Raw genomic sequence first — 25,311 nt, 5'->3', positions numbered from 1 at the left:
TCACAACGCATCAGTTAAACACCTGTAATTTGTTGTTGGATTCATTCAACTGTAATCATGCTACTGTTGCTTCAAGGCATCCTTCCCACTCATTCGTGTATCCTGTGACCGAGTACACCGCACAATCATATTCTCAGTATCACGCCGCGAGGAGCGGATCCACGTGGGTGATTCAACAACATCAATGCGCAGCCACGGCGGCGAATCCCTCCACCATGACGCGCTTGTCGGTTGTCCGGCTACCGATGATGAGCAGAAACCGCCGCGCCCGTCCGCCATTGCCAGCTGCAGAGTAGGCGGAGAGGGCAACTATATGTTCTAGCTCGAATCAACTACAACAACAACTTCGATCTCGGCTGCTCTCTGTATAACGGAAGAGGGATGACGACTGAATGAGACAAAATTGCATGAACAAAATTTGTCAGATCTTATATGATGAATGTGAACCCTCTTAAAAAAAAGAAATATGCATAAGAGAATCAAAATTCTAAAGGTGCATAAGAGAATCAAATTTCTAAAGGAAGCAGCATGTCCACTCCGCATCATATATAAGCTCTTGTCGACAAAGACTACAACAGGAAAACTTATTGTGAAGGATGGGAGCGGATAGAAACATTAGAAACCATTGGCATTCTCACCATATAGCTCGCCGAGTTACCTGCAATAGATGAGTAAGCCACACGACTCAAAGCTCAGAATGATATTTTGGTTACCACCAATAGCCCAATACTTCAGAGTTCCCTCCCAAAATATACAACTCCTTTACACCTAAACATAGAGACACAAGTTGCCCAAACTATTGCAACATTTTTTTTTAATGCATGCCATCCAAGTCATGGGAGTATATATATAACAATATACAGTCTTGGGTGTTGTTCTGGCTTGTAAGCATCCAACCGTCGAGGCAAGTCATCCAACAATTGTTCATGCATCATTCGTCTACCATGAGTTGGTTTGACGAGGCACCAGTGTTCTGTTTAACTGGTACTAACGTCTTGTGACCTGAAGGAAACGAAGGAGGTGCTGTAGTGCTGAACTGATAGCACCATACATGATAAAGAAGCGAGCCTCTTCCTTTTTCTGCCGCCCTGAAATGAAGAGATCTATCATATCATCGTCTGAACAGGACTAGACATTTATAATTTATTCAGGAGTTTGGCGACATCAAAATGCAAAACAGTGGCATTTCTTCTTCAGAGCGTTGCTGACAACCATCAAGGGAACGGAACTGTATGACTGAACTCTGAAGATCAGATGGAGGATGATGTTTCATGCTCGGGCACGGAGAAATTATATTTCACAATTAAAATAAAATAACCAATTCTTCAGTTTCCCAGATCCCAAACAGATTTGACGAAACATTGTTCAGACTTCAGACACGTTCACAAGCAACACTTCAGACCTCTCATTTGTAACGCTGCAGGTACTCGACCAGCTCATCGGCGTATCGCTCCTGCCTCACCCTGTCCCCCACAACCTTCTGCAGCTCCCTTGCATTGCGCGCGAGCTCCACGCCTTCCTCCTCCGCCATCACCCGCCGCACCGCCGCCGCGACGTCGTCCCCGCGGAACGACCCGTCGTCCTCGTTCCTGGGCACCTCGACGCCGACGCCGCGCGCCGCCATGGCCCGCGCGATGAGGCCCTGGTCGGCGACGAACGGCAGCATCACGAGGGGGAGCCCGAACCGGAATATGCTCTCGACGGTGGAGCCCCAGCCGCAGTGCGTCAGGAACGCGCCCACCGCAGCGTGCGCGAGCACGCGCACCTGCGGCACCCACCCCGTGCGCACGACGCCGCGCCCCGCGACACGGCGGTCGAACCCGTCCGGGAGGAGCTCGCCGGAGTGGCCGACGGGGCGCCGGAGCGCCCAGAGGAACCGTGCGCTGGAGAGCTCCAGCCCGAGCGCGAGCTCCCGCACGTGGTCCGCCGTCACGGGCGCCTCGCTCCCGAGCGCCACGTAGATGACCGACCCCCGGGGCTGCTCGTCCAGCCACCGCACGACGTCCGAGAACGATCGGTCGCCGCCCGGGGCGTCGTCGTCGCTGCCGACGAGCTCGTCGGGCAGGAGGAGGCCGGAGGGGACGACCGGCCTGGCGTAGAGCTTGGTGAGGAGCGGGAACAGCCGGGGCTCGGCCTCGGGGCAGCTGCGGAGGACGATGAGGCGGCAGCAGGGGCGCTGCATGTCCCAGAAGCGGTCCATGTCGGACACGCCGGAGTCGTTCGGCCGGAACAAGGGGGCGATGGCCCGGGCCTCGTGGCGGCGGTGCGCGATGGTGGAGGGGAAGTCGATCCACGGCGGCGGGACCATGTAGTCCTCCGCCGTGCTCCGCGGGTGCGCCTCGTTCCCCTCCCGCGATCCCAGGAAGGCAAGGATCGCCGCCGGAAAGATGACGAAGACGGCGCATGGGATCTGCCAGCAGACAAGTAAATAAATGAAGTAGAAACAAAAATGTTCTCTCCTTCTCCTGACAGAGGAACATCACTTGAGAATCTTTTCAAGAACTTCCTCTCAGATTCGATGTAATAGTAAATGTTAACGGTTAATTTTATCATTTGGATCTCCCTAGCTATCCAATATGAACAAGTGTGCATGTCTCGTAAAGCCGAGAATTCTTGTCGGAACGCATCAGAGACTGAGAGTATTGTCGTATCATCGTATGGGCGTCCCATCCCACCTGTTGCTGACGGCGAACAAGTGGCTAGACCGCTAGAAACAAGCGAATGCACTACGCTATCGCTCACCTCGTGTTCCTCGGCGACTGGCCAGATCCAGTTCTGTGCGAAGTCGTGGACGATGAAGTCGGGCTTCCTCGAGAACCCCGCGGTGGCGTCGCCATTGGCAACGAGGTCGGCGAACGGCGCGGCGAGGCCGTCGAAGGCCTTCTTGAGCAGGCCGACCTGCTCGGGCGGGACGTCGGCGGTGGACTCGGCGCCGCGGGGCAGGCCCTCGACGCCTGGCAGCTCCAGCGCGGCGACGCGGAGGCGCGCGGACAGCTCCGGCGGGACGGCGCCCAGCCTGGCGGCGTTCCGCGGCGTGGACACGAAGGTGACGGCGTGGCCGCGCCGCGCCAGACGCTTGGAGAGCTCCAGGAACGGGATCATGTGCCCGAACGCCAGCCACGGGAACACCACCACGTGGAGAGGGGAAGGAGAGGCGGCCGCTCCTCCATGCTTGGTCCCTGCTGTTACCATGGCCGGTTCTTGCTTCTTGGGCGGCGAGCTGGACACTGTTTGCAGTGAAATGCACAGTGGAGTGCAGGACACTGTACACACACACGAACAAGTTGTTCATTTTTTTGTTTTTAACGAAAAAGATGTTCATGTATTTTGTATACATTTAATAAAATGTAAGATAATATTTATATATGTCTTATTATTTTGACCGTCTGCAACCAATCCGATCGGTATAGATGTGGATGTGATTTGTTCTCATCATTATTTATGAGGTACTCCTACTCTAGACTATAGTTGAGATTTCTCCTACCAATTGCCACGTTTTTGAATCATGTCTAGTCGCACTCATCTTGAGATAGTGAGATGTGTTAGTATGATTTTAGCATTTGTAGTTTTCATGAGGGGTCTACTTTTTGTCATCAAATCTGATCTTTTACTTTTTCAACGTAAGATCACTATCTCAAACTCTTCAATCAAACCTTCTAAACCTAACAAGGCAACATCACCACAGACAGCGATGGTTCTCCATGTCACTTGTATGTGTATCAGCTCGAAGCCTCTGATGCAAGTTGGAAAAGTAGCGGAGTCCAAAAGATTGAGTTTTTCTTGAAACTATAACGAGCTGGACACTGTTTGCAATGAAATGCACAGTGGGAGTGCAGGACACTGTGTATACACACACACACGAGCAAGTCGTTCTTTTTTTTTGCGAAAAAGGTGTCATGTATGTTTTATATATAATAAAATGTAAGACGATAATACTCATATATATTTTATTGTTTTATTATTTTTTTAGAGAAAAGATCGAAGTCCCAGCCTCTGCTTGAAGGTATGCAGGTCGAGGTTCGACCCCGGCAGGCTGGCTCCCAGCTCTGGAGCCAACCACCGAGCTGCAAGCTTGTCTACATATATCTTATTATTTTGACCGTATGCAACCAACCCAATCAGTGTAGATGATGTGGATGTGATTTGCTTTCATCATATCTGTAGGGTACTCCCACTCTAGTCTGTAGTTGAGATGTCTCATGCCAGTTGTCATTTTTATTTTGTCATGTTTTGAATCATATTTGGTCACACTCGTCCTTAGATGGTGAGATATGTTCGTATAATTTCAGCATTTCTAGTTTTCATGAGGGGTCTACTTTTTGTCATCAAGTCTGTTCTTTTAATTTTTCAATGTATGGTCATTATCTCGAACTCTTTAATCAAACCATCTAAACCCAACAATCATCGGTAGGGATACAAGTTATATTTATTTTGGGTCACTGGATTGATAAAAAATTTGATAAAATAAAATAGAATGGTATTATGCTTAATTAATTTAGGAGAAGAGATAAATTAGGATGGCTTATTTACTTGATCCATAAAACCTTGAGACAGCGACGGTTCTCCTCGTCACGTGTACGTGTATCAGCTCGATTGCTCGAAGCTGTAGGTGCCACGTCAAGCTCAGTTCAGAAACTCCTTTTTTATATATATAGCTCCAGCCTCGAGGTTTAAATTGGACCGTTCAGGGATCAAGTTGGAAAATTAAAGGAGTTCGAAAGATCAAATTTCTCTTGAAACTAATGATTAAAATCATGGCGAAATGACAGGTGATCTAGAAGTCGTTTAAGTTGCAAATACCCTGCTAAAATATCACTAGAATTTATGCCCCCACTATACTCGATACAAGACGCTAGTTTGGATAGGAGGGAACAGAGAAGCGTTCAAACGCCATTTAGACCCTTACAATTATTTTCATAAATTAGACCAAAACAGGTCTTGTAGGTGCTAATTCGCATTTAGACCCTCCCCATCTCCTTGTAGCAGCTTACATGGATCACTAGAAATCATATTGCCGTATAAGGTTTTTTTCAAGAATTACCTGGGGGTGGAACTTGGCAATCCGATTTGCTAATCTGTTAATAGCATGTTCAATACAAAATTGCAGGTGCTTCCAGTGTTCCTGCAAGGCGTGCCTAAGGCATGCGAGCTCACTCATCTAAAGAGCCGTCAAGCTGACGTGAAGCAGGAACCAAATTGTACAATGAAGAGAATGCGCAAGATATCAGAGGGCAAAACTTCGCTTTGAATATTATTACATATACTATTCAGATTTCAGTCCATACATAAAGAAATTGTACAGATCCAAATCAACCAAAAAGTGTTTTGACGTATACTAGGGACTGCCAGGAAGAACTTCGGTGCAACAAAAGATGGATCCAACAGGAAACCAAGCTTACATATACTAGAATTAATTGAATTCCCTCAAAGAGCTTTCGGTAGTATGAAAGCCGAAACAAGAAGAGTCAAAGAAAAACTCTAATGCTCATGTTTTAGCCATTAGCAACAATCTCGTGGATCTTGTCACTGATCTCTGGATCGTCTGACCTGACCGCTAGCTTCATGGCCACCTCCTTCGAAGAAGTGATACCAAATGACAGCCTCACCAAGACTTTCACGTTACCGATAAATACGCCAGAGAGCAGACAAGTGTGTGACCTTGAATTGCTTGGGACAGCGTCAGTACCCTACAAATCAAAAGGCAAATGGTATCGTCAGGTTAAGGTGACAAGTAATGCTAAATACTGCATTGGGTATAAATCACAGCGATAATCAGCAGGAAAGGAACTGGAAATCATGGTAATAAATAGCTCAAGGGGAGAGCATGTCTTTCAGTTGTTTTGGGTTATTTTGAACTATCAATTCAGTCAGAAATTATTGGAAGCTATAATGTTATCAAATTTTTCTCTCTGCATAAGGCCATGGGCAAAATTATTACAAGTCAGCTTATTATTATATGGCCATGGGCAAAAAGAATGATAACAGAAAGACTAACCTCACAAGGCTGCATGCCAAGGATGCTTATAACAGCACTTACAGCCTCAGCCAAGCCCTCCCTCACTCCAAGTCCATACTCATCGACCCGCTCGCTCTCTGGATCCATGCTTTCCCAGGCATTTCGGAAGTTGGATACTCCAACCTTCAACATATAATCAGCAGAAACAATTTCAAGATCTTCAAGCTGGTACTCGTCTTCAACACCATCATCCTCAGCTTCACCTGTGGATGGATCAACCTGAAACACAACAAAATGAGTCACAACCCATAAGCTATTATTTCCCAAATGAAATTGGAAATGACTAGCATTTAAAAAAAATTCTCTGCCTAGATTCAAGTGAGTATGTATGTCATATGATTTTATTTAGAACTATTTCAAATGTTTTCCCATGTATTTGCAAATCTATATCCCAGTTTAGTGCATTAGCCAAGAACACCTGAGTACCAAATTAACAGTTTAATTGCAAACTCTGTGCTAGGCAGAAGCTAAATCCACTTGTATGAGTAGCAAAAGAAAAAAAACAAAAGGCAAGCAAAGCAGAAGTATTCTGAGTTCAAACATTATATAGGTAGGACAAACACCAAAATCTTGTGTTTGATCAAATTACAGCCAATAAGGTCGGTATGAGATGATTATTGGCAGAACTAGCTAGGGACCTGGCTGGAGAACCAGATTAGTTCTGCAAGTAACCAGGTTTGATGAATCTGGTTCAGCCTTTTTCCTAGGAATAACCTGGTTGAGGTAATTCCAGTGAAAAAAACAGGTATGAACCCAAAACTAAAGGGCTTTATAGTATAAGATCACCAGCTAAATTTAAGCGCTATTTCCTGAAGCAGGCCAGGTGTCAAAAATGTCATCAGGGACACTAAACCTCAAATCAAGATGCTTAGAGAAGGGTATAAAAGACAACATAACGAAAGCCACAAAGGTCTGTCCAGTATATTGAGAAGAGTATAAGACACAAACCTCCTTAACAATGAATTTTAGTATATTCGAGAACTTGCCGGTGGCAATGACACCTTCTGGCTTCTCAAAAGCCACAAAGGTCTGCCCAGGGGAATCATAAGGTAATGATTCTAAAGGCTTCGAGGCAACTTCTAAAAATTCATCAGCCTCTGAAGCATCAACAAAAACAACCACCTGCGAAATTGAGGAGTTAAGAAAGGCACTTAATCATAAAAACACATGATATGGAATTACATATGAAAGAAGTGACATACCTGTTCAAGTAACTGTTCAGGAATTGTATTGGTACAGTTGTATTGGAGCACAACATGCCCATCATAAATATGCTTCACAACATTAACTGAATATTCAGTCTCAGCTTCAGTCAATTCTACAGGTGCTGATGACTGGAAGAGAGAATAAAAGGTTACAGCACATGAATTGTGATTCAGCCAGTGCATATGCTTGCCTTCCATATAAGCAAAAGTAATCCAGACAAACCTTAAATAGCTTTCCAAAATCAGCGAATTCAGGAATGGATGAAAGAAGCTTCTCATACGATGCATCAACAGTTGAAACTGGGCCACTGACAGCAGATGCTGGACCAGTTGGTTTCTTGCCTGTAGACTTTTTCTCAGCAAGTGGTTGTGATTTTGTCTCCTTTGGAACAGATGAAATATCAAAAGGTGCATCCGAAGGTTCCTGTAAACAAGTTACCATAGCATAAGGTGCCAGGGAGATAGAACAAAATTTATATTTAAGTGACCTAAGACATACATAATTCCGCAGGCTTGTCTGCAAGTTTACTAGTGGAACATCAAGTGAACCAAAGAGAAACTCGTTGACATCCTTCTCAGTCTCACCAACTGTAGCTTCCCCACCTAACAATTTGAGGTAAAGGGTTGCTCTATCACGCACCTAGAAAGATAAAAATAGCATATCAAATGTCAGCAAAGAAAACATTCCTATCTAGGAAATAAGAATCTAACAAGGCCATTTATCTAAACATAACTTCCGTTTTACAATTTAGACTTAAACAAAGTTGCCAATGATGTCGGAAACAGTAAATGAGGAAGGCGCACAGTGGAAAAGGTCACTGAATTATACAAAACAGCATATAAGTTTTTCATGGGTGAAATTTTGCACTAACCTCATCATCACCATCAAACAGGCAACGTCTCAGCAGCACGAATATGCGAGGCTGTATAAAAAGAATGTAAGTGCAGCAGAGATTTGATGGAGCAGAAACATATTGTAGAGCATGAAAAACTATGTAAGTACCTTGAGTGAGTCAACCAATGCGCCAAACTTTGCCAATGTGCTGACTGCACTAGCTCGAACTGTAGCATTTTCAAGTATCACCCTATTGTATATATATCGTATGTATTTACTGGGATCTGATGTTTTTGGGCCTTCATTTCCCAAAAAGTGAAGTATCTGTCACAAGATTTAAAAGAAACACAATTTGATTATAACATAAAAAACTACCATGTAGCTCAGGGTATGCTAGTACATCATTTCTACACTCCACTTTAAAGGGGAAAGGGAAATAACTATCCACAAGCACAACATAAAATATATAGCAATATACAGAGATGGCCCACTTATGTAGTTTATGAACAAATATTTTGCCAGTCCATAATCAATCTCAGTGTAAATATAGGAAAATACAAAATGCGTTCAGTTACAGTTTTCAATCCAATTAGGTTATTATATCTACAGAAAAAGAAAACAACCATCTCTAGACAGCAGAAAACTTATAATTAGAGATATAATGTATGTTCAGCAATTGCGGTTTTCAAATTGATTAGCCTATTATGTATACAGAAGCAAAAAAAAACATCTCTACACAGCAGAAGGTACATATCTAGACAAGGAAATTAAGTCAATATCTTACTGCTATTTTCCAGATTTCATGCCTACAGAATGATTAATAGATGATTACCTGAGTGGATAAATAGGTGAATTCACAGTCTTCTATGAATTCACATAAGTGAAATAAACCACTTTCTTTTGCATCAGGAATATCTCTAATGAGTATAATAATTGAATCAACTATGGCTTTCTTGTACTCAAATCCACCCTCTTCTCGTAGAATATTACTCAAGAAGTTCATGCTGGACAAAATATATGAAAGTTGCTCAGATGAAAAAGGTAGTTTAGGAATAGTACAAGAAAACATACTACTATACATACAGTGAGCGATATTTCAGAGGGAATTTCAAGCACAGGGATCTTATTGCTTCGACAACAACGATCTTGAATTCATCAGCAATGTCTGACATAAAGTTGGTCATCTGTTTCATTAAACGATCAACACTTGACTCGTTGCCAGTCTTCAACAATGTTGTAATCGCAAGGGTTGCAATGCTCCTGTTCTGATCAGAGATTAAGCTCTCCATGTCTATGTTACAATTTGTGACAGCCAAAGGATGAGTTGATGCAACCTGTGCAATTATTAACACAAGCACTCAGTAAAAATAATGGAATACGATTATGACAAAAAAAAAACCTACAAGAACCCAAAGTCGTACTATCAATAAGCAAGTTAATGCCAGATAAATTTTCCATGACAGATCAGTCACACAGGAAAAGATATCCTAGTTTTAACAAAATTATGGAAATATATATGGTTACCAAACAAACAAAAAGGGAAAAGATAAGTGACCGTTACACTCTTATCATATGTTGCTACTCTCATCATCTGTTGCTTTCTATGGTAATAGGAAGAAATAAATGCAGTTTCAGAACTTTTTACAAAAAAAAAAAAGATGTGGAGGCATCATAAAAGAATGTAATTCTGTAATTTCTGAATCTTGCACCCAAAAATGGCACCAATTCAGTTAATAACCAAAACTCCAAAAGATATGTCTTTGTCCTACCCAATGGTCAACTATTATGGATCACAATGTATAAACAATCATAGAACCAAGAATTCAATGAAAGAGTTGTTGAGGCACAAAGCATTGACTTGATTGAACAATCAAGGAGTTGATAGATTGACAGTCCTATCTTCCAGCTATATTATATGGCTACTGGGAGAATTTAAAGCAAGCACAAACTGAATGTTGTGGTAAACAGATTATCCAAGATTATTAACTTTAAACATTCAAGCTTTGGACCTTTTTAGGAAGTCTATTCATGTAAATGCAAAGTCCTTCTCAAGCCAAGATAAATATTAATACAGAACAGATGAAAATATGAATATTGCTGTATTATTGGATTTCGGAGATGAAAAGGAAACCCAGAAATCTGAAAACCATAGATTCTGTATTGGCAGCTACTACACGATCAAAAGTTCAACTTAAATGAGATGACCATAATATCAAGAATAGTTATATCAAAATAAGAAGACTAACCTTATTAAGTGTGCGAACAGCTGCAAATCTGAGAACAGGTTTAGATGAACTTAAGAATAACTGCAGCACAGTTATTGCAGGTGTGAGCTCGCGGCTTGTGACACCATTCAGTTCAGTTATTGCTCTTGCAGCCTCAAGTATGACCATCTCTGCTTTGTTCCTGAGACAGGACTCAAGGAAATCAAAGAAAGGACGATCTCCACCTTGGTTTACGCCAGACTCTCTAATCACCTGTGGATGGCACATATTTCAGATATCTATGGTCTATCTATATAAATCTTGCAGAATTAGAAGACATACCTGGCTAGTGTACCGAATAAGCAGGCACTGGGCCAAAGGTGAGCGAACTGAACCCCTGGTCAAACTAGTAACAAGCTTGCTGACAGCCAATCGGTCATTTTGTCTAATCTGAAATGTCAAGTAGATGATGTTATAACTTATATGTGGCTTGACTTCATCGTGAATAACATAATGCTCCTTATTATTGCCCATAAAGTAGCAAATAAACTAGGGCTGGATAGTTAAGATTTGCCAATTGTTTGATTCATTTGACTATTTGGTGATATTATGGAGATGCCCATCCTACTTAAGAGAAGCACAAAATGTTGAACTCACTTGGTGAAGAAGAGCAAGGGCATGAAACTGCACAAGAGCAGCTCTTGACTGCACAGCCTCCTGAACTTCATTGCTCCATCTTTTCACAACTTCCGGACTTGTCTGCCAATGAAAAAAACATGCAGAAAACATAATCATAAGGATGTAAAGCTGCCGGTAACAAGATATCCAATAAGAGCACAAATATAACTGCAGGACATACCTGAAGCAAGTAGATGCCACTAACAAGGGCCGCACTGGCAACAACAGGATTCTTATCAACAATGGCTTGCTTCAAATACCTCTCGATTTGGGTGAGAAGTGTTGAGTCGATAATACGACAAAGAACTCGAATAGCGTTTGCACGGTACATATCAGTTTTGCTATTCATGTCCTTCATCAAAGAGCTGGTGACTATGATAACCTACGCCCAATAAAACACAAATGAAGTCACTCACATTCCATAGGATGCATAGTAGTACCACAAAGTAGCAACCAAGATTCACGAACCTCATCAGCTGAGGGCGAGAGTTCCTTGATCATGAGATACACCATCCTCCTAAGCCCTGCATCCTTGGATTGGAACAGTTTGGTCGTTGCAAAGAAGACTTCCGTGGCCTCCACCTACAAAATTTTCCCACACTCATGTACCTAGACCACATTCACATGTCCTGGACTCACAATGGCCACACTAATGTACTGAGGAAATTGCACTACCTCCACACAAGCGATTTTATGTACTCTCAGATCGCCTTTGTATTTTTGAGTGTTCGGAAAATGCGCAACTTAATGTATACTCTGCACATCAAGCTAGCAACTAACCCCTCACCTAATGTCATTCAAGGTACAAGGTGCCAAACCTAATTTTGCAAGTACCAACTTCTTTATGGATGACTAGGGATGTCAAAACTTCACACGAAAATTTAAATGTATATGACGAGTAGCTCCAGACTACTTATCCATGTATATGATCAGTTTATACATCTAGGCCCAGCAAAATTATGATCACGGGAAGATAAGCCACATGCCACTGTACCTTGGTAAAAGTGTCCCCCTGGTTGAGCAGGTATAGAAGCTTGGTGATAACCTACAGACACAAGCAGCAAGCATCAGAAAACACACGGCATTTACGCGAGCCTGCGGATGAAGGCAAATCCACATTCCCAGAAGCGCAGCGAGAATGGTATCGCGAGATCCCGCGGGGAGGGGGATGAAACGCGACTGGGCAGACGGGCACCTGGCAGCATCGCCGCGCGTCGAGCTGGGGGTCATGGAAGACGCGGGCCTCCTGCAGCACGGCGCCCTTCTCGATGCCGAGGAACGGCGAGTAGTACTCTGCAGCAGCAACCAAGCAAGCAGTCAGTTAGCCAGCGAGCCGCAATGGTGAAGGGCGCGGCGATCCGTCCGGGCCGGATCGCGCCAGATCTAGGGCCCGGCGAGCGCAGATCTGGGCGCACACGCGCGCGCGCACGAGCGCAGCGAAGTGGGGGAGAGGTGAGGGAAGCGGGAGGCGAAGGGCGCGCGCGCACCTTCCTCGTCGAGGTCATCGTCCTTCTTCACGACGAGCGGCTGCGCCATGGCCGCGGCTGCTGTCGGGGCGGCGCGCGCGCGGGAGGGCGCCCGAGCCGGCGGCGCTGGGGCGGGGGAGCGGCGGGTGGCGGCGGCGGCACGAGGGGTTCCCGCGAGCGGCGGCCTCGCTGGATTCGGAGGAGTGAGGACGGGGGGAGGAGGCGCGGGGGCTTACAGGAGTGGAGAGGCGGGCAGCATGGATCTGAATCTGGCAACGAGAAGGGGCGGGGGTAGTACCAGCCTGCCAGTCGTTGAGGAAATGGGGATCGTTTCCTTTCCTTCGGACGCAATTCAACCATGGACAGACACCGACGCGTTGATCTTGATCATTATTTTTTTAAAGAAAATTACTGTTACATATATTTCAGATAAATGTGAAAATACATACGAGATGAAATTTGAAGTTAAGCAATTGCGTGACGGTTTCGTAATTTATATGATACAGAATGTAGGATTAGTTAGGATATAATTAATCTAATAAAAAACTTCATCATCAACATTAAGATAGTAAATCTCACAAGGTTTTTGGAGTCATCCATCAACTTTTCATCGGCGTTTTATGCACGGTTAAAAATGTGTGCTTTGCGTCTCATTTAGCACCTAATCTTGGTGAAGCAAGATAGATGTGTTGCTGGATGAAAGAATAATTTTTGTTAATGTACTTTAATCACACGTATTATTTAAGTCGTCGATTATAAAGTTTAACTCATACTAAATAATATATAATATATTATTGACTTCTAAATGGCCACCTCTGATCAGAAAAATTATATTATACTTATTTTCAAAATAAGTAATTTAAACTATTATTTTTTATTATAGTATTTTTAAAGAAGACTCACCTATCCACTTTGTCCATCTAACCAGGGTTTAAAATTTAAGCTCCATAAACTCCATTTACTACTTCGAACTATTTAGTTGGTCTAATCTACTTCATTTATTACCTTACTGTCATCCGGGCAAATTTCTTCACCTAGAATAACGGCAACAACGGTTAGCACCTCTACGGCGATAGTCGGCTCGCTGAATAAGTTTGTCATCGAATGCTTAGGCTAACGCTGATCCATTTTGCCATATGTTTTGCGGGGCGTATGTTCAAGTGTTTCTTTTCATCCATTATGCCTCACGTCGTCACGCGGGTCGGCAGGTGCTCTCGGCAAGACCGTGTAGGACGTACATGACGTACCTCCTAGTTTGTGCTTCTTGTTGTGGGAGTGCTTCGGGTTAAAACACCACCTCTCTAGCTGAGACTGAGAGTGGTGGTTCTGCCTTCTCCTAGACTTGAAGTCGGAGCGGATCTAGAGGTTCAAGGGGGGCTCCAATCCTCCCTATAGCTGGTACATCAATGGAGGCAATATGAAGGATAAGAAAGAAGAACATGGAAGGAAAGAAGAAAATAGAGTTGGTGGAGGAAGGAGGAGCTCCTCCTCAAACTCTGATGTATCCATCACTGTCAAGTTCGATCGTATCATCAAGGCTCAAACCAAATACGTGCTTATGATGGAAGCTAGACTTAGATTGACTGGCATTTAAAAAGAGGAGCTGACTTTAGACAATGAAAATAGTTTTTTCCTCAATTTCAATTAAATTTTGTTACAACATCTATGTAAGATTTGGTTATTTTCGTTTGTGCTCACTCGAATTTTGTCAACCAATGGATAAACTATACACAATGCATGTCATTTTGTGAAACTACAAAAATTCACGCAATTTTCTAAAGAAAAAAACAATTTATACAACTTTTTTAGACAAAATTTAAAATACCTTTCCAATCTAAAAATAACTTGATTCATGAAATAAACAGCAGTTCGCATGTGGAATTAAAAAATGAATTCAACTAACTATCACAAAATTTATGCACTTTGATTTTTTAAAATAATAACTATTTAGTAGGAGTATGAGGAATGAAAAAACAAACTCAGACAAAATTTCTATACAAATTGTACACACTTTATCTACCTAAAAATTAAGGTTATTTTTGAAATAAATCTACTTAAATTTGTGAAAGTGATCAATGAACAAATTAAAAAAGCTTGATCAAGTGCATTTTAAATATTAGAAATAAATTAATTGAGAACATCAAATTATAATTGAAATGATAATATTAAAATGCATAAATAAATAAATAAAATAGATGAAAATGAGGACACCAACCTATGAAACCAGTCATGCAAATTAAAAATCCTAAAAGACTCTAGGGCACATGAAACTAGAAAACAAAGAAACCAAAATTCAAGCGGTCTGACTCTAGCACGGAAATGGGCTGAAACTATGATACAAACAAAAGGGCGAGCAATATTCTACCCACGAGCGCATATAAAAAAAAACACAACAAAAAACACATATTGCCAAGAACATTTACATGCTCTGAATCACAGCCTGACAAATTGATTCTTAGCTACTAGGAATTTAGAAAAAAACATTTGAGGAATGCAAACTATTGAATCTTAGCATTGCCATTGGACTCTCAATAAATATATGATCAAATAAACATAGCCCATTGTCGTGGTAGCATAGTGTTAAGCACCCTTCTTCTAAAATAGTCAAATCTAATGCCACTAGCTGATCACCAACTGATGTAGAGCCAATAAGATATACTCTGATATTCGCAAGCAACTTAAGTAATCAATAAAGTAAATAAAGTATGATTCACGTGATAACGACGAATCCTTTGAAATCTGCAATGCCCATTTGTTTGTACAATAATGTCACTGGCCTCACTGCCAATCTGCCATTATAAGCAAGATCCACGAGTTCGTAGTTCTTGCATTTCATTGTTCACAATCACATCGATCGAGCTCCAAGAAGAAGGCTACCATCCATGGCAGAGACCAAGAAAGACGAAGCTTCTCCCCTGCACGTGGTGGTGTTCCCATGGCTCGCCTTCGGCCACATCATCCCCTTCCTCGAGCTCTCGGAGCAGCTCGCCAAGCGCGGCCACTTCGTCACCTTCGTCTCCGCCCCGAGGAACCTCGCCAGGCTGAGGCCCGTCGTCCAGGAGGTCAGGCCGCGCATCCGTCTCGCGCCACTGCCCCTGCCGCGCGTCGAGGGCCTCCCGGCCGGCGCCGAGTCGACGGCCGACGTGCCGCCGGAGAAGGTCGAGCTCCTCAAGGTCGCCTTCGACGGCCTCGCCGCGCCCTTCGCCGCGTTCCTCGCCGTGGCCTGCGCCGGCGTGGGGACCGGAGAAGGGCACGGCAGGAAGCCGGACTGGATCGTCCTCGACTTCGCGCAGCACTGGCTCCCGCCTATCGCCGACGAGCACCGGGTGCCGTGCGCGGCGTTCTTCATCTTCCCCGCGGCCTGCGTCGCGTTCATCGGCCCCAAGGCGCTCAACGACGCGCACCCGAGGTCCGCGGCGGCGGACTTCACCGTCCCGCCGCCGTGGATCCCTTCCCCGCTGTCCCATCTCGCGTACCGCGGCCACGAGGCCGAGTGGATCGCCGGGGCGTGGCGGCCCAACGCCTCGGGCGTCTCCGACATAGCCCGCGTCTGGGAGACGACGGAGCGCTGCCCGCTCCTCGTGTGCCGCTGCAGCCGCGAGGTCGACGGCCCGCTCTGCGCCCTCCTCGGCGACCTCTACGGCAAGCCCGTCCTCCCCTCCGGCCTCCTCGCGCCGCACGCTGCCGCCACAAGCGCTTCCTCGGCTGCCGGCGCCGACGGTCGCAATGACGACGACGAGGAGACCGCGGGCCTCATGCGCTGGCTCGACGCCCAGCCGGGGAGGTCCGTGCTCTACGTCGCGTTCGGGAGCGAGGCGCCGCTGGCGCCGGAGCACGTCCGCGCGCTCGCGCTCGGGCTGGAGCTCGCCGGCGTGCGCTTCCTGTGGGCGCTCCGGAGGCCGATCGGGGAGCAGCGGCCGGAGCTCCCGGACGGGTTCGAGGCCCGCGCGCGCGCCGCCGGCCGCGGGCTGGTGCGCGTCGGCTGGGTGCCGCAGGTGCGGGTGCTCGCGCACGCCGCGGTGGGCGCCTTCCTCACGCATGCCGGGTGGAGCTCCCTCGTGGAGAGCTTCCTGTTCGGGCACCCGCTGGTGATGCTGCCGCTGTTCGCCGACCAGGGCCTCACGGCGCGACTGATGGCGGCGCGGCGCGTCGGCCTGGAGGTGCCGTGGGACGGCCGCTCGTTCGGCGGCGAGGACGTCGCGGCGACGGTGCGGCGGGTGATGGTGGAGGAGGAAGGGAAGGCGCTCGCGCGCAACGCCAGGGAGATGCAGGGGGTTTTCTGGGACACGGCGAGGCAGGGGAGGTACATCGATGAGCTCGTCGAGCACCTGCAGCGGCGCCGCCGGAGAGAGCAGGATGCACCGTGCACGTAATGCTCCAGTGGCAAGCGCCAACCTACGGAAGGTTCCTCGCCATCCGGCCTCCACTCGCCATGGGTTGTTGGAAAATAATATCAAAACATGATCAAACGCGAGATATGGTTTTTATGCCTATGAGTTGCTATATTTTAAACCCCTTTGGCACAACTTTTTGAAAAGTTTAAAAAAAACTCTACCAAAGGAATATTTTTCTCTGCAGTTTCATCCATGAAGCATCTGGTAAAACTATTTCCAGCTTACACTGGAGAGAAGAAGTTAGAAATCGTAGTTTCGCCTAGTTTCTCCCGCAGGCTCAATGTTTCGTCAAACGATTTTAAAAACAATTTCAGCTTCATCATAGAAGTTGCTTCACGGAGAAACTGTTTCAGTAGGTATTTTAGAAGAAGGTGAAACTATACAAAGGCAACCTTACTACTGATGAAGTCACGCTACGACAATGCCTAGAGACATGAGAGAAAGAACATCAGCAGGAGAAATGCATACAACATTACAGTAACGGGCCAGCACTTGGGCCTGGGCAGTTGGGCAAAAACCAGCACAGCACGGATGCAAGGCACTATCGGCCCAAATAGAGAGAACGCACACAATATTCATCCACGGTTTACGCCTTCACTACTGCAGCGAGCCAGCGACAGGCTTCGTGACACTAGATCAGATGATGTACATGACACTCCCTCCTCTTCAGAGACAACATGAACCCAAGTTACTGTCAATGGATAAAGAAGGCGCAGATCGTGCCAAAGAAAACGAAAAGAAAAAAAATCATTTGAAACCCATGTGATGGGCGTTGGACTCCTTGGAGACTCCATACATTTGCCGTTCAACTCCTTCCCAACTCGCCCGCCCTTCGTTTTCGCGCCAAACTGCCCCTCCTATTTCAGGCTAACCAACCAGAACAGTGACGACGTACGGGACGTGGACTGGCACCAACTCATCACCACCGGCCGTCCGGCCCGGCGGTCCGGCCGGCGCTATATATATAAGAGAGAAGAAGAAGAAGCCGAGAGAGTCCTCGCAAAGCTACGCCGCCGGCCTCGATCAGCTCGCCGCCGTTGAGCACGTACGTCCTCCATCGATCTCCCGTTCGTCGTCACAACGAGGCGTCGTCGATCGATGTCGAGGCTGCAGAGGTCGTCGGTGTCGTTCCGGCGGCAGGGCTCGTCGGGGCGCATCTGGGACGACCCGCTGCGGGGGGGCCTGGACCTGAAGACCCTGTCAACGCCGAGGTCCGCGACGGCGGCGTGCGCCGCCGCCGTGGCGCCGCTGCACCACCACCACCACCACCACCCCGTCGACGCCAGCATCGTCCTCGCCGGGGACCCCTCGCCCCGCGTCGTGTCCCGCTCGATGATGCGCCACGGCGGCGGTGCTGTTGGGTTCGGGGACGCGGGCGCCTCGTCGTCAGCTGCAGTCGTCATCGTGGAGAGCCCGGCGTCCACTACGCCAAATCAGCAAATAGGAGCAAGCAATCTGAGACAAACCTCTAAGGACACGTCTCATATTACAGAAAGAGAGACGCGCTAAAAATGCGGGCGCGGCGCTGCGTGGGGTGGGAGAGGGTAAGAGATAAATGCGAGACGCGCCGTGGGAGGGCACGTCTCCGATCATTTTGAGATCTGAGATGCGACTTAACGTGGCTCGTCTCGCATTTATTCCCACCTCAATGCAAGACACGCCGTGGGAGGGCTTGTCTCCGATCACTTTATAAAGCCACAGAAAGTAATGCGAGACGAGCCTTAGTAAGGCGCGTCTCGCATATATCCAGGGCCCCCAAAAGGGGGGGCGGGGGGGGGGGAGGGCGCGTCTGTAGCGTACAATACATTACATATTACATTACATTACATGGAATCAATCCCTTGAAACCGAACGAACCGGCTTACATTACATTACATTAGTAAATCCAGCAATACATTACAATGTCTCAAATACAAATAATCTCACAATACATTACAATGTCTAGCTAAATCCAACAATTATTATTACATCGATATTAATTATTAGATAGATATTAAATCAGGCAATGGCGCTGGCTTACGAGCGCTAGCAGCTTCGCGAGCTGAATCATCGTCCTGCCCCCTGTAAGCGTTGTTGTTCCCCGAGCCACAGCAGTTTAGGGTGACATTGGCTGAACAGTCGCTGCAGGGGAGGCAGCCGCCGAAGCAGCTAAACAGCTTCGACCAGCTCGGAAATTTCATCCTGGACCAGCTCGTGTTTCGTGGGTTCTGCGAGACAATAGAAATCGATAGAGTACTACCACTAAAGCAAACAAAGAGAAGCTTCCTCCGTGGATTTCGTGGGTTTGCTGATGCAGATTCAGGCAGAATGTGATGATTCCAACAAATACATGCAACAATGGGGGGTACCCGATCCTTATGCGTGGGGGATGTTGGTGGTGAAGGGCGTTGTGGTCCCCGTGTCGTAGATCTGCGGCTGGTGGTGGAGAAGCTCGGGGATGTTGGTGGTGAAGGGAGCTGTGGTCCCCGTGTCGCAGATCTGCGGCTGGTGGTGGAGAAGCCCGCTGGAGGAGGCGCCGCAGATCTGCCGGTGGCGACCGCCGTGATCTCCGAAGCGGTGCACTCCGGGAGCGCGGCGGTCTCGGAGGATGCGCCGAGGAGGGTGATGCCGAGCGCCGCGGTCTCCGGCACGCTGGGGAGGGGGATTTTGGTGGTGGTGAGGTCCTCGGTCTCCGGGACGCTGGGGAGGGGGATTTCAGCCGTGCTCATCTCGTTCAGCAGTACATCTCGCGACTATAATTTCTTTCGTTAAATAGCCGGGACGCGTCTCGCTTTACTTTACTGAGACAAATGGGAGACGCGCCACTGGATGGCGGCTCTCAGATCATGCGGATGGGAGACGCGCCACTGGATGGCGCGTCTCAGATCATGCGGATGGGAGACGCGCCACTGGATGGCGCGTCTCAGATCATGCGGCGCGTCTTGCATTTGTTCCCACCTCAGATAAGACCCGCCTGGGGGTCTGGAGGTCCGAACAAGCTGTCCGAACTTGCAGTCTGATACTTTGGTGGTGCGGCTGGGTGGATCTGGGGAAAGTGGTGCTGACGGATGTGCGGCTGGGTGGATCTGCCGCGGCGGGCGGTGGAGATCTCGTGGGGAGCGTGTCGCGGCGGGCGGCTGGAGCACGATCGAGCCTCTTCTTGCTGTCGTGTGTCGCGGGGGCAGTGGCAAGGTACCTCCGACATGATATCGATTCTTTTGGGCCAATAAAATTTAGCGCAACTCTAGATCTAAATGACCGTCGTACTTGAGCCGAGCGGGGCCTTTTATGCCCAAGTCAAGTCTAGCTATTACTACTATACGATTATTTCCCTCCCGTTTTCCAAACGAATTCACCCCAACCAGTCGAGCCACTCGAGCGAGGCCGCCGCCGCATCCATCCCATCTTAATGTGTTTCTCGTCCATCACAACTATACACATTTTGGTACTTTAGTGCAGTGCTATAAGTAGAGTTAGAAAAACTCATTCTACTGCCTTAATTAGTTTTCTTTGTCCATTTAGCCTTGGAATAAAATTTTGGTTCGATTGACTTTCAAAAATGTTTGAATTTTCCTTTTGGTTCACCATGTAATAATTAAGTTCTAAGTTCAAACTTTTATGGCTAGAATAGGGCATTATAACTTATGTTCGAAAATACACCAAGATTTTTTCATGATTGTCTTCGGACGTTAAGAGCATCTAATACTAAATTAATCCGAGATAAATCATATAGCATGAAAAGTAAAGATGAAAATCTTAAAATATTTTTTCTAGCACATGATATCATGTCATTTGCCATCTAACAATATTTGAACTTAAACACTAGTTGTGTATGGCCTCAAACTATGAGAATCCTAACATTTTGATTTCATATTCTATATAGATGTCGTATCGGCGTTGGATGTATGGTCCATGCCTTTGCAAGGAGTTTATGGATGGTGTTCAAGCCTTCATTAAGAACGTGAAGAAAGATATGGTGGACAATGGTATACAGTATCTTTATTGCCCATGCAAAAATTGCAAAAATGAGAAGCGATATCTTCAAGAGCACATGTTGAAATCACACTTGATCAAACGTGGATTCATGGAGGATTATCGATGTTGGAATAAACACGGTGAAGAAGGACTTAATGAAGCAGAGAGTAGGGATTCCTATGTGGAGAGGGAGGTCCATAGCGTTGTCGAAGAAGAGGACGACGATGTGGACGAGGCGGATATACTAGGGTTGAGCAATGCCGACATCATGGAACAGGTACTAATCAAACCCAGCCCCATAATAAAGCTTACAATTAGTATAATAAGGTCGTGCTAATATGACTTTTCATGTCTGGCTTGATAGGTTGATAACACAGAGGAGATGGTTTGCAATGCTGAGAGACACGGCGACGATGAGTTCAAAGGAGGCGAATTCGGAAAGTACAAGAGGATGATCGAAGACTCTAAGAAACCTTTCTATCCTGGTTGTGGATTGAAATACTCAAGGCTATTTGCAATGGTGAAGCTTTTCCAGTTGAAAGCAATCCACGGATGGAGTGATGGCAGTTTCAAGGAGTTGTTAGCACTCCTTAAGGACATGCTTCCACAAGGCAACACCGTCCCTGAGACCGTTTATGAGGCCAAACAGATTATCTGCCCGTTGGGATTGAAGGTGGAAAAGATCCATGCGTGCAAGAATGATTGCATTCTCTATCATGGCTCGAATTATCAGGACCTTGAGAAGTGCCCTGTTTGTGGACTCGATCGATTCAACCGTAGAAAAGATGGTGGTGATGATGAGGACTGCAACAGAACAAAGGGCGGACCTAAAAAGGTGTTTTGGTACTTTCCAATTGTTCCACGATTGGTGCGCTGGTTTGCAAATAAAAAGGAGTTAGAATTGTTGCGATGGCACAAGGAGAAGCATAAGGTGGACGGGTTGATAAGACATCCTGCTGATGCCACACAATGGCGGAACATAGATTTGCGATATCCTAAATTTGCGGAAGATCCGAGGAATATTAGGATTGCAATGAGCACAGATGGCATGAACCCATTCATGAACAATAGCACACATAACACCTGGCCAATTGTTCTGACGATATACAACCTTCCGCCTTGGTTGTGTAACAAATGGAAGTACATTATGCTGTCGGGCTTGATACCGGGGCCACATCAACCTGGGCATGACATCGACACTTATTTCAGTCCTTTGGTTGATGATCTGAAGTTGCTGTGGTGTAAAGGAGTGGAGGTCTAGGATGAGTACAAGCGTGAGTACTTTCAGCTTCGAGCCATTTTGTTCGCGACTATCAGTGACTCTCCAGCGGCACGAAAATTGTCCGGACAGAGCAAGAAAGTAGGTTGCGGGTGCCCACATTATTTGAGAGAGACAGACTCTGAGTACTTGAGTGAGTCAAAAAAAAAGTGTACATGGGACATAGACGCTACCTTGGAATGAAACACCCGTTCCGGAACATGTGTGATCACTTCAACGGTAAGGCCGAGAAGAGGCATCCTCCACCGCATTTCTCAGGTCATGATGTCTATGAAATGGTTAAGAATGTCCATGTTGTCCTCGGTAAGCGGAAAGGAGAGAAGAAAGGCAAGAAGGGCAAGAAGGTCGTTGTTGAAGAAGATGACATGTGGAAGAAGCAGTCGATTTTCTAGGAGCTACCGTATTGGAAGGACTTAGACGTCCGTCATTCTATTGATGTGATGCACGTGGAGAAGAATGTCTGTGAGAGCCTTCTCGGCACATTGCTTAACATGGACGAAAAAACGAAAGATCACGCACATGCACGAGCTGATCTGAAGAAAATGAAAATTAGAGAAGAGTTGTGGCTCAATGATGACTCCGTTAAAGGAATGGAGCTGCCCACATCATGCATCACCCTTTCAAAGAATGAGAAGAAGGAGTTTTGCGAGTTCTTGAAAAGTGTGAAAGTTCCAACTGGCTACTCAACCAACATCTCGAAGCTTGTATCAATGTCTGATCTAAAGCTATCTCCCGGCATAAAGTCTCATGATTACCATGTATTGCTGACGCAGATGATTGCCGTAGGAATTCGGAATATCCTACCGGTCAATGTTCGGGAGGCTATTATGAACCTTTGCTTTTTCTTTAATGCAATTGGTTAAAAGGTTCTAAGTGAAGAAGATCTTGAGTCATTGGAAAAGTAGCACTATGAAACTTTGTGTGTTCTTGAGATGCATTTTCCACCTGCCTTTTTCGATATCAGCCTTCATTTCACGGACCATCTTATCAAGGAGATAAAGCTACTTGGTCCTGTGTTCCTTCACCAAATGTATGCGTACGAGAGATTCAACGGCATTTTGAAGTCACTAGTAAGAAATCAAGCTTTCCCCGAGGGCAGCCTGGTACAAAGATACTGTACAGAGGAAGCCATTGAGTGGGCCCTAAACTACGCTGACCCGAGTAACCCGGTTGGTGTTCCCAAGTCTCGTCATGAGGGGAGGATCACAGGCACGGGGACGATCGGGAAGAAGGATATTATTCCAGATCGAGATTTATTTCATAGGGCTCATTTCCACGTGTTGCAACAAATGGACATTGTGTCTGAGTACTTTGATGAGCACAAGGAGCTGTTGCTTAGAGAGAATCCTCTACATGGTGAGTCATGGTTAGCAAAGGAACACATGAACAAATTCTATGGTTGGCTCCGGAATCGAATTTCACGATCAGATACTCCCATAAGTGAACAACTCAAAAAGTTGGCTCTTGGTCCTATATTCACCGTTATGACATACCAAGGGTATGACATAAATGGATACACGTTCTACACCGAACGACAAGATAAGAAAAGCATGTATCAGAATAGTGGTGTACGTGTTGATGCTTATGATGTTAACGGAGAGGACAAAACCGCGTACTATGGTCAAATACAAGAGATATGGGAGCTTGACTTTCACGGTTTTAAAATTGCTCTTTTCCGTTGCAATTGGGTTGATGCAAATAGAGGTGTACAAAAAGACAAGTACGGGTTCATTAGTGTCGATCTTAGCCGTCACGGATACAAGACGGACCCTTTCGTCCTCGCACAACATGTGGCTCAAGTGTTCTATGTTTCTGACACAACAAACAAAAGACTCAAGGTGGTTATACCTGGAAAACGGCGAATCGTCAGTGTTGAGAATGCGGTCGAGGAGAAAGAGTTTGATCAGTTTGATGAGATACCTCCTTTCGCCACCTCAATGATCAAGCCAAGAATACCATCGGCCAACGAAACTCCCTACTTGCGCAATGACCATAAAGAAAAAGTCAAGAATTTCAAAAAACCAAGGGAACAACGGAAAGTAGCAAAATGATTGGGCACAAAATGTATATTAATTGTTCCTTTGTCAAGTATGGGAATTGTGTGACTTTAATTGTTCCTTTGTGAAATATGGTAATTGTGTGACTTTAATTGTGCCTTTGTGAGATATGATAATGTGTGAATAATTGTGAAATACGAATTCAGTTCTGGAAATACGAATTCAGTTCTGTAACTGAATTTTCAGTTCTAGAACTGAACCATTCAGTTCTGGAACTGAACAAATACAGGCAACCAGCTCGGGGGCATCAAAGGTGAGACGCGCGTTACCTACAGCGCGTCGCGCATATCACAATGCGCGACGAGCCGTAGGTAACGCGGGTCGCGCATGGAGATGCGCGACGCGCCTTAGGTAAAGCACGTCGCGCATTAAAATGCGCCCCTCGGCCTTCTTGGGACTTAGGTCAAATTTTTGAATCAAAACCGCCGTCCTCTCGCGCCGCCCGTCGTCGAATCGCCAAATTTTCACACCCGTTCTCTGCTCCCCGCCGCCGCCGTCCTCTCGCGCCGCCCGTCGTCCTTGAGCCACACCGTCACTCCCTGGAGGCCGTCGTCCCCGGCCCCGCAGCGTCGCTCCGCGCTCTCGGCGCCCCTCGGGCCCGAGCTCCCGTCCCCGCGAGTGCCGCCGCCGTTGAGCCTTCCCCGAGCTGTCGCGCCGTCGTCCCCGGCCCCGCGGCGCCGCCCCAAGCCACCGTAGCGTCGTCCACTGCCGCCGTAGGTGAGCTTCCCCCTTTCTAATTAGTCAGTGTTCATACCCTGTATATGGATGTACGAGGCAAGAAACATCTTCCATGGACACACATAATGTGCATACTGCTCCAGGCATTGTAGCTTCTTGTGGTTGCAGGACAAGATCAAATTATGTTTTAAAAAATATGTTAAATCAACATACCAAATTATCATATTTATCCTAATACATCACTACAGTATCATATTTATGTTAAATCAACTTAACCAGCGAGGCAGCAAAAATATGTTTTGCTACACAGAATTCAAAACAAATCAAATTATCAAGAGCAAAAAGAGACCAACCTAGCCAAATTAAAAAAAGAGCGGTTAATGACCAAAGATTAAGTCATATATTTCAAAAAATGGAGATTACTTTGCGAGAATATGTATCACTAAAGCATTAAGCATGTCTAGGCCTAGGTATGGGATTCATGCGGTTACTCTATGGTTGTATCTGATTCGGAGCGGTTACTTTATGGTTGTATCTGATTTTTT

At 46.3% G+C, this 25,311-nt stretch overlaps 4 protein-coding genes across 4 annotated transcripts; 2 read left to right on the top strand and 2 right to left on the bottom strand.

Annotated features, from left to right (window-relative positions):
* Positions 1 to 1,191: 1,191 nt before the first annotated feature.
* On the bottom strand, positions 1,192 to 3,192 carry LOC112880780 (putative UDP-rhamnose:rhamnosyltransferase 1). Its single transcript, XM_025945536.1, has 2 exons — positions 2,743 to 3,192; positions 1,192 to 2,410 (listed from the first exon to the last, which is right to left on the bottom strand). The coding sequence occupies exons 1-2, from the start codon at positions 3,190 to 3,192 to the stop codon at positions 1,406 to 1,408; spliced, it is 1,455 nt and encodes a 484-aa protein (XP_025801321.1). The 3' UTR covers positions 1,192 to 1,405.
* A 2,032-nt stretch (positions 3,193 to 5,224) lies between these two features.
* On the bottom strand, positions 5,225 to 12,709 carry LOC112880743 (coatomer subunit gamma-2). The gene is made up of 18 exons (XM_025945496.1): positions 12,426 to 12,709; positions 12,134 to 12,231; positions 11,933 to 11,983; positions 11,407 to 11,520; positions 11,120 to 11,320; positions 10,918 to 11,019; positions 10,603 to 10,710; positions 10,303 to 10,533; positions 9,140 to 9,390; positions 8,889 to 9,060; positions 8,225 to 8,380; positions 8,094 to 8,144; positions 7,721 to 7,861; positions 7,445 to 7,645; positions 7,219 to 7,350; positions 6,965 to 7,138; positions 5,996 to 6,235; positions 5,225 to 5,687 (listed from the first exon to the last, which is right to left on the bottom strand). Exons 1-18 carry the CDS (start codon positions 12,472 to 12,474, stop codon positions 5,493 to 5,495), a joined length of 2,667 nt encoding a protein of 888 aa, XP_025801281.1. The 5' UTR covers positions 12,475 to 12,709; the 3' UTR covers positions 5,225 to 5,492.
* A 2,334-nt stretch (positions 12,710 to 15,043) lies between these two features.
* On the top strand, positions 15,044 to 16,897 carry LOC112882276 (putative UDP-rhamnose:rhamnosyltransferase 1). The gene has a single exon (XM_025947294.1). It carries the CDS (start codon positions 15,287 to 15,289, stop codon positions 16,775 to 16,777), a length of 1,491 nt encoding a protein of 496 aa, XP_025803079.1. The 5' UTR covers positions 15,044 to 15,286; the 3' UTR covers positions 16,778 to 16,897.
* A 999-nt stretch (positions 16,898 to 17,896) lies between these two features.
* Positions 17,897 to 18,307, top strand: LOC112880779. Its single transcript, XM_025945534.1, has one exon. The coding sequence runs from the start codon at positions 17,897 to 17,899 to the stop codon at positions 18,305 to 18,307; it is 411 nt and encodes a 136-aa protein (XP_025801319.1).
* The last annotated feature ends 7,004 nt before the right edge of the window (positions 18,308 to 25,311 follow it).

The sequence above is a fragment of the Panicum hallii genome, chromosome 2 (genome assembly GCF_002211085.1).
Source record: "Panicum hallii strain FIL2 chromosome 2, PHallii_v3.1, whole genome shotgun sequence".
Classification (NCBI taxonomy): Eukaryota; Viridiplantae; Streptophyta; class Magnoliopsida; order Poales; family Poaceae; genus Panicum; species Panicum hallii.
Note: the sequence above shows the minus strand (reverse complement) of the source record. Positions and strands in the feature narration are given on the sequence as shown.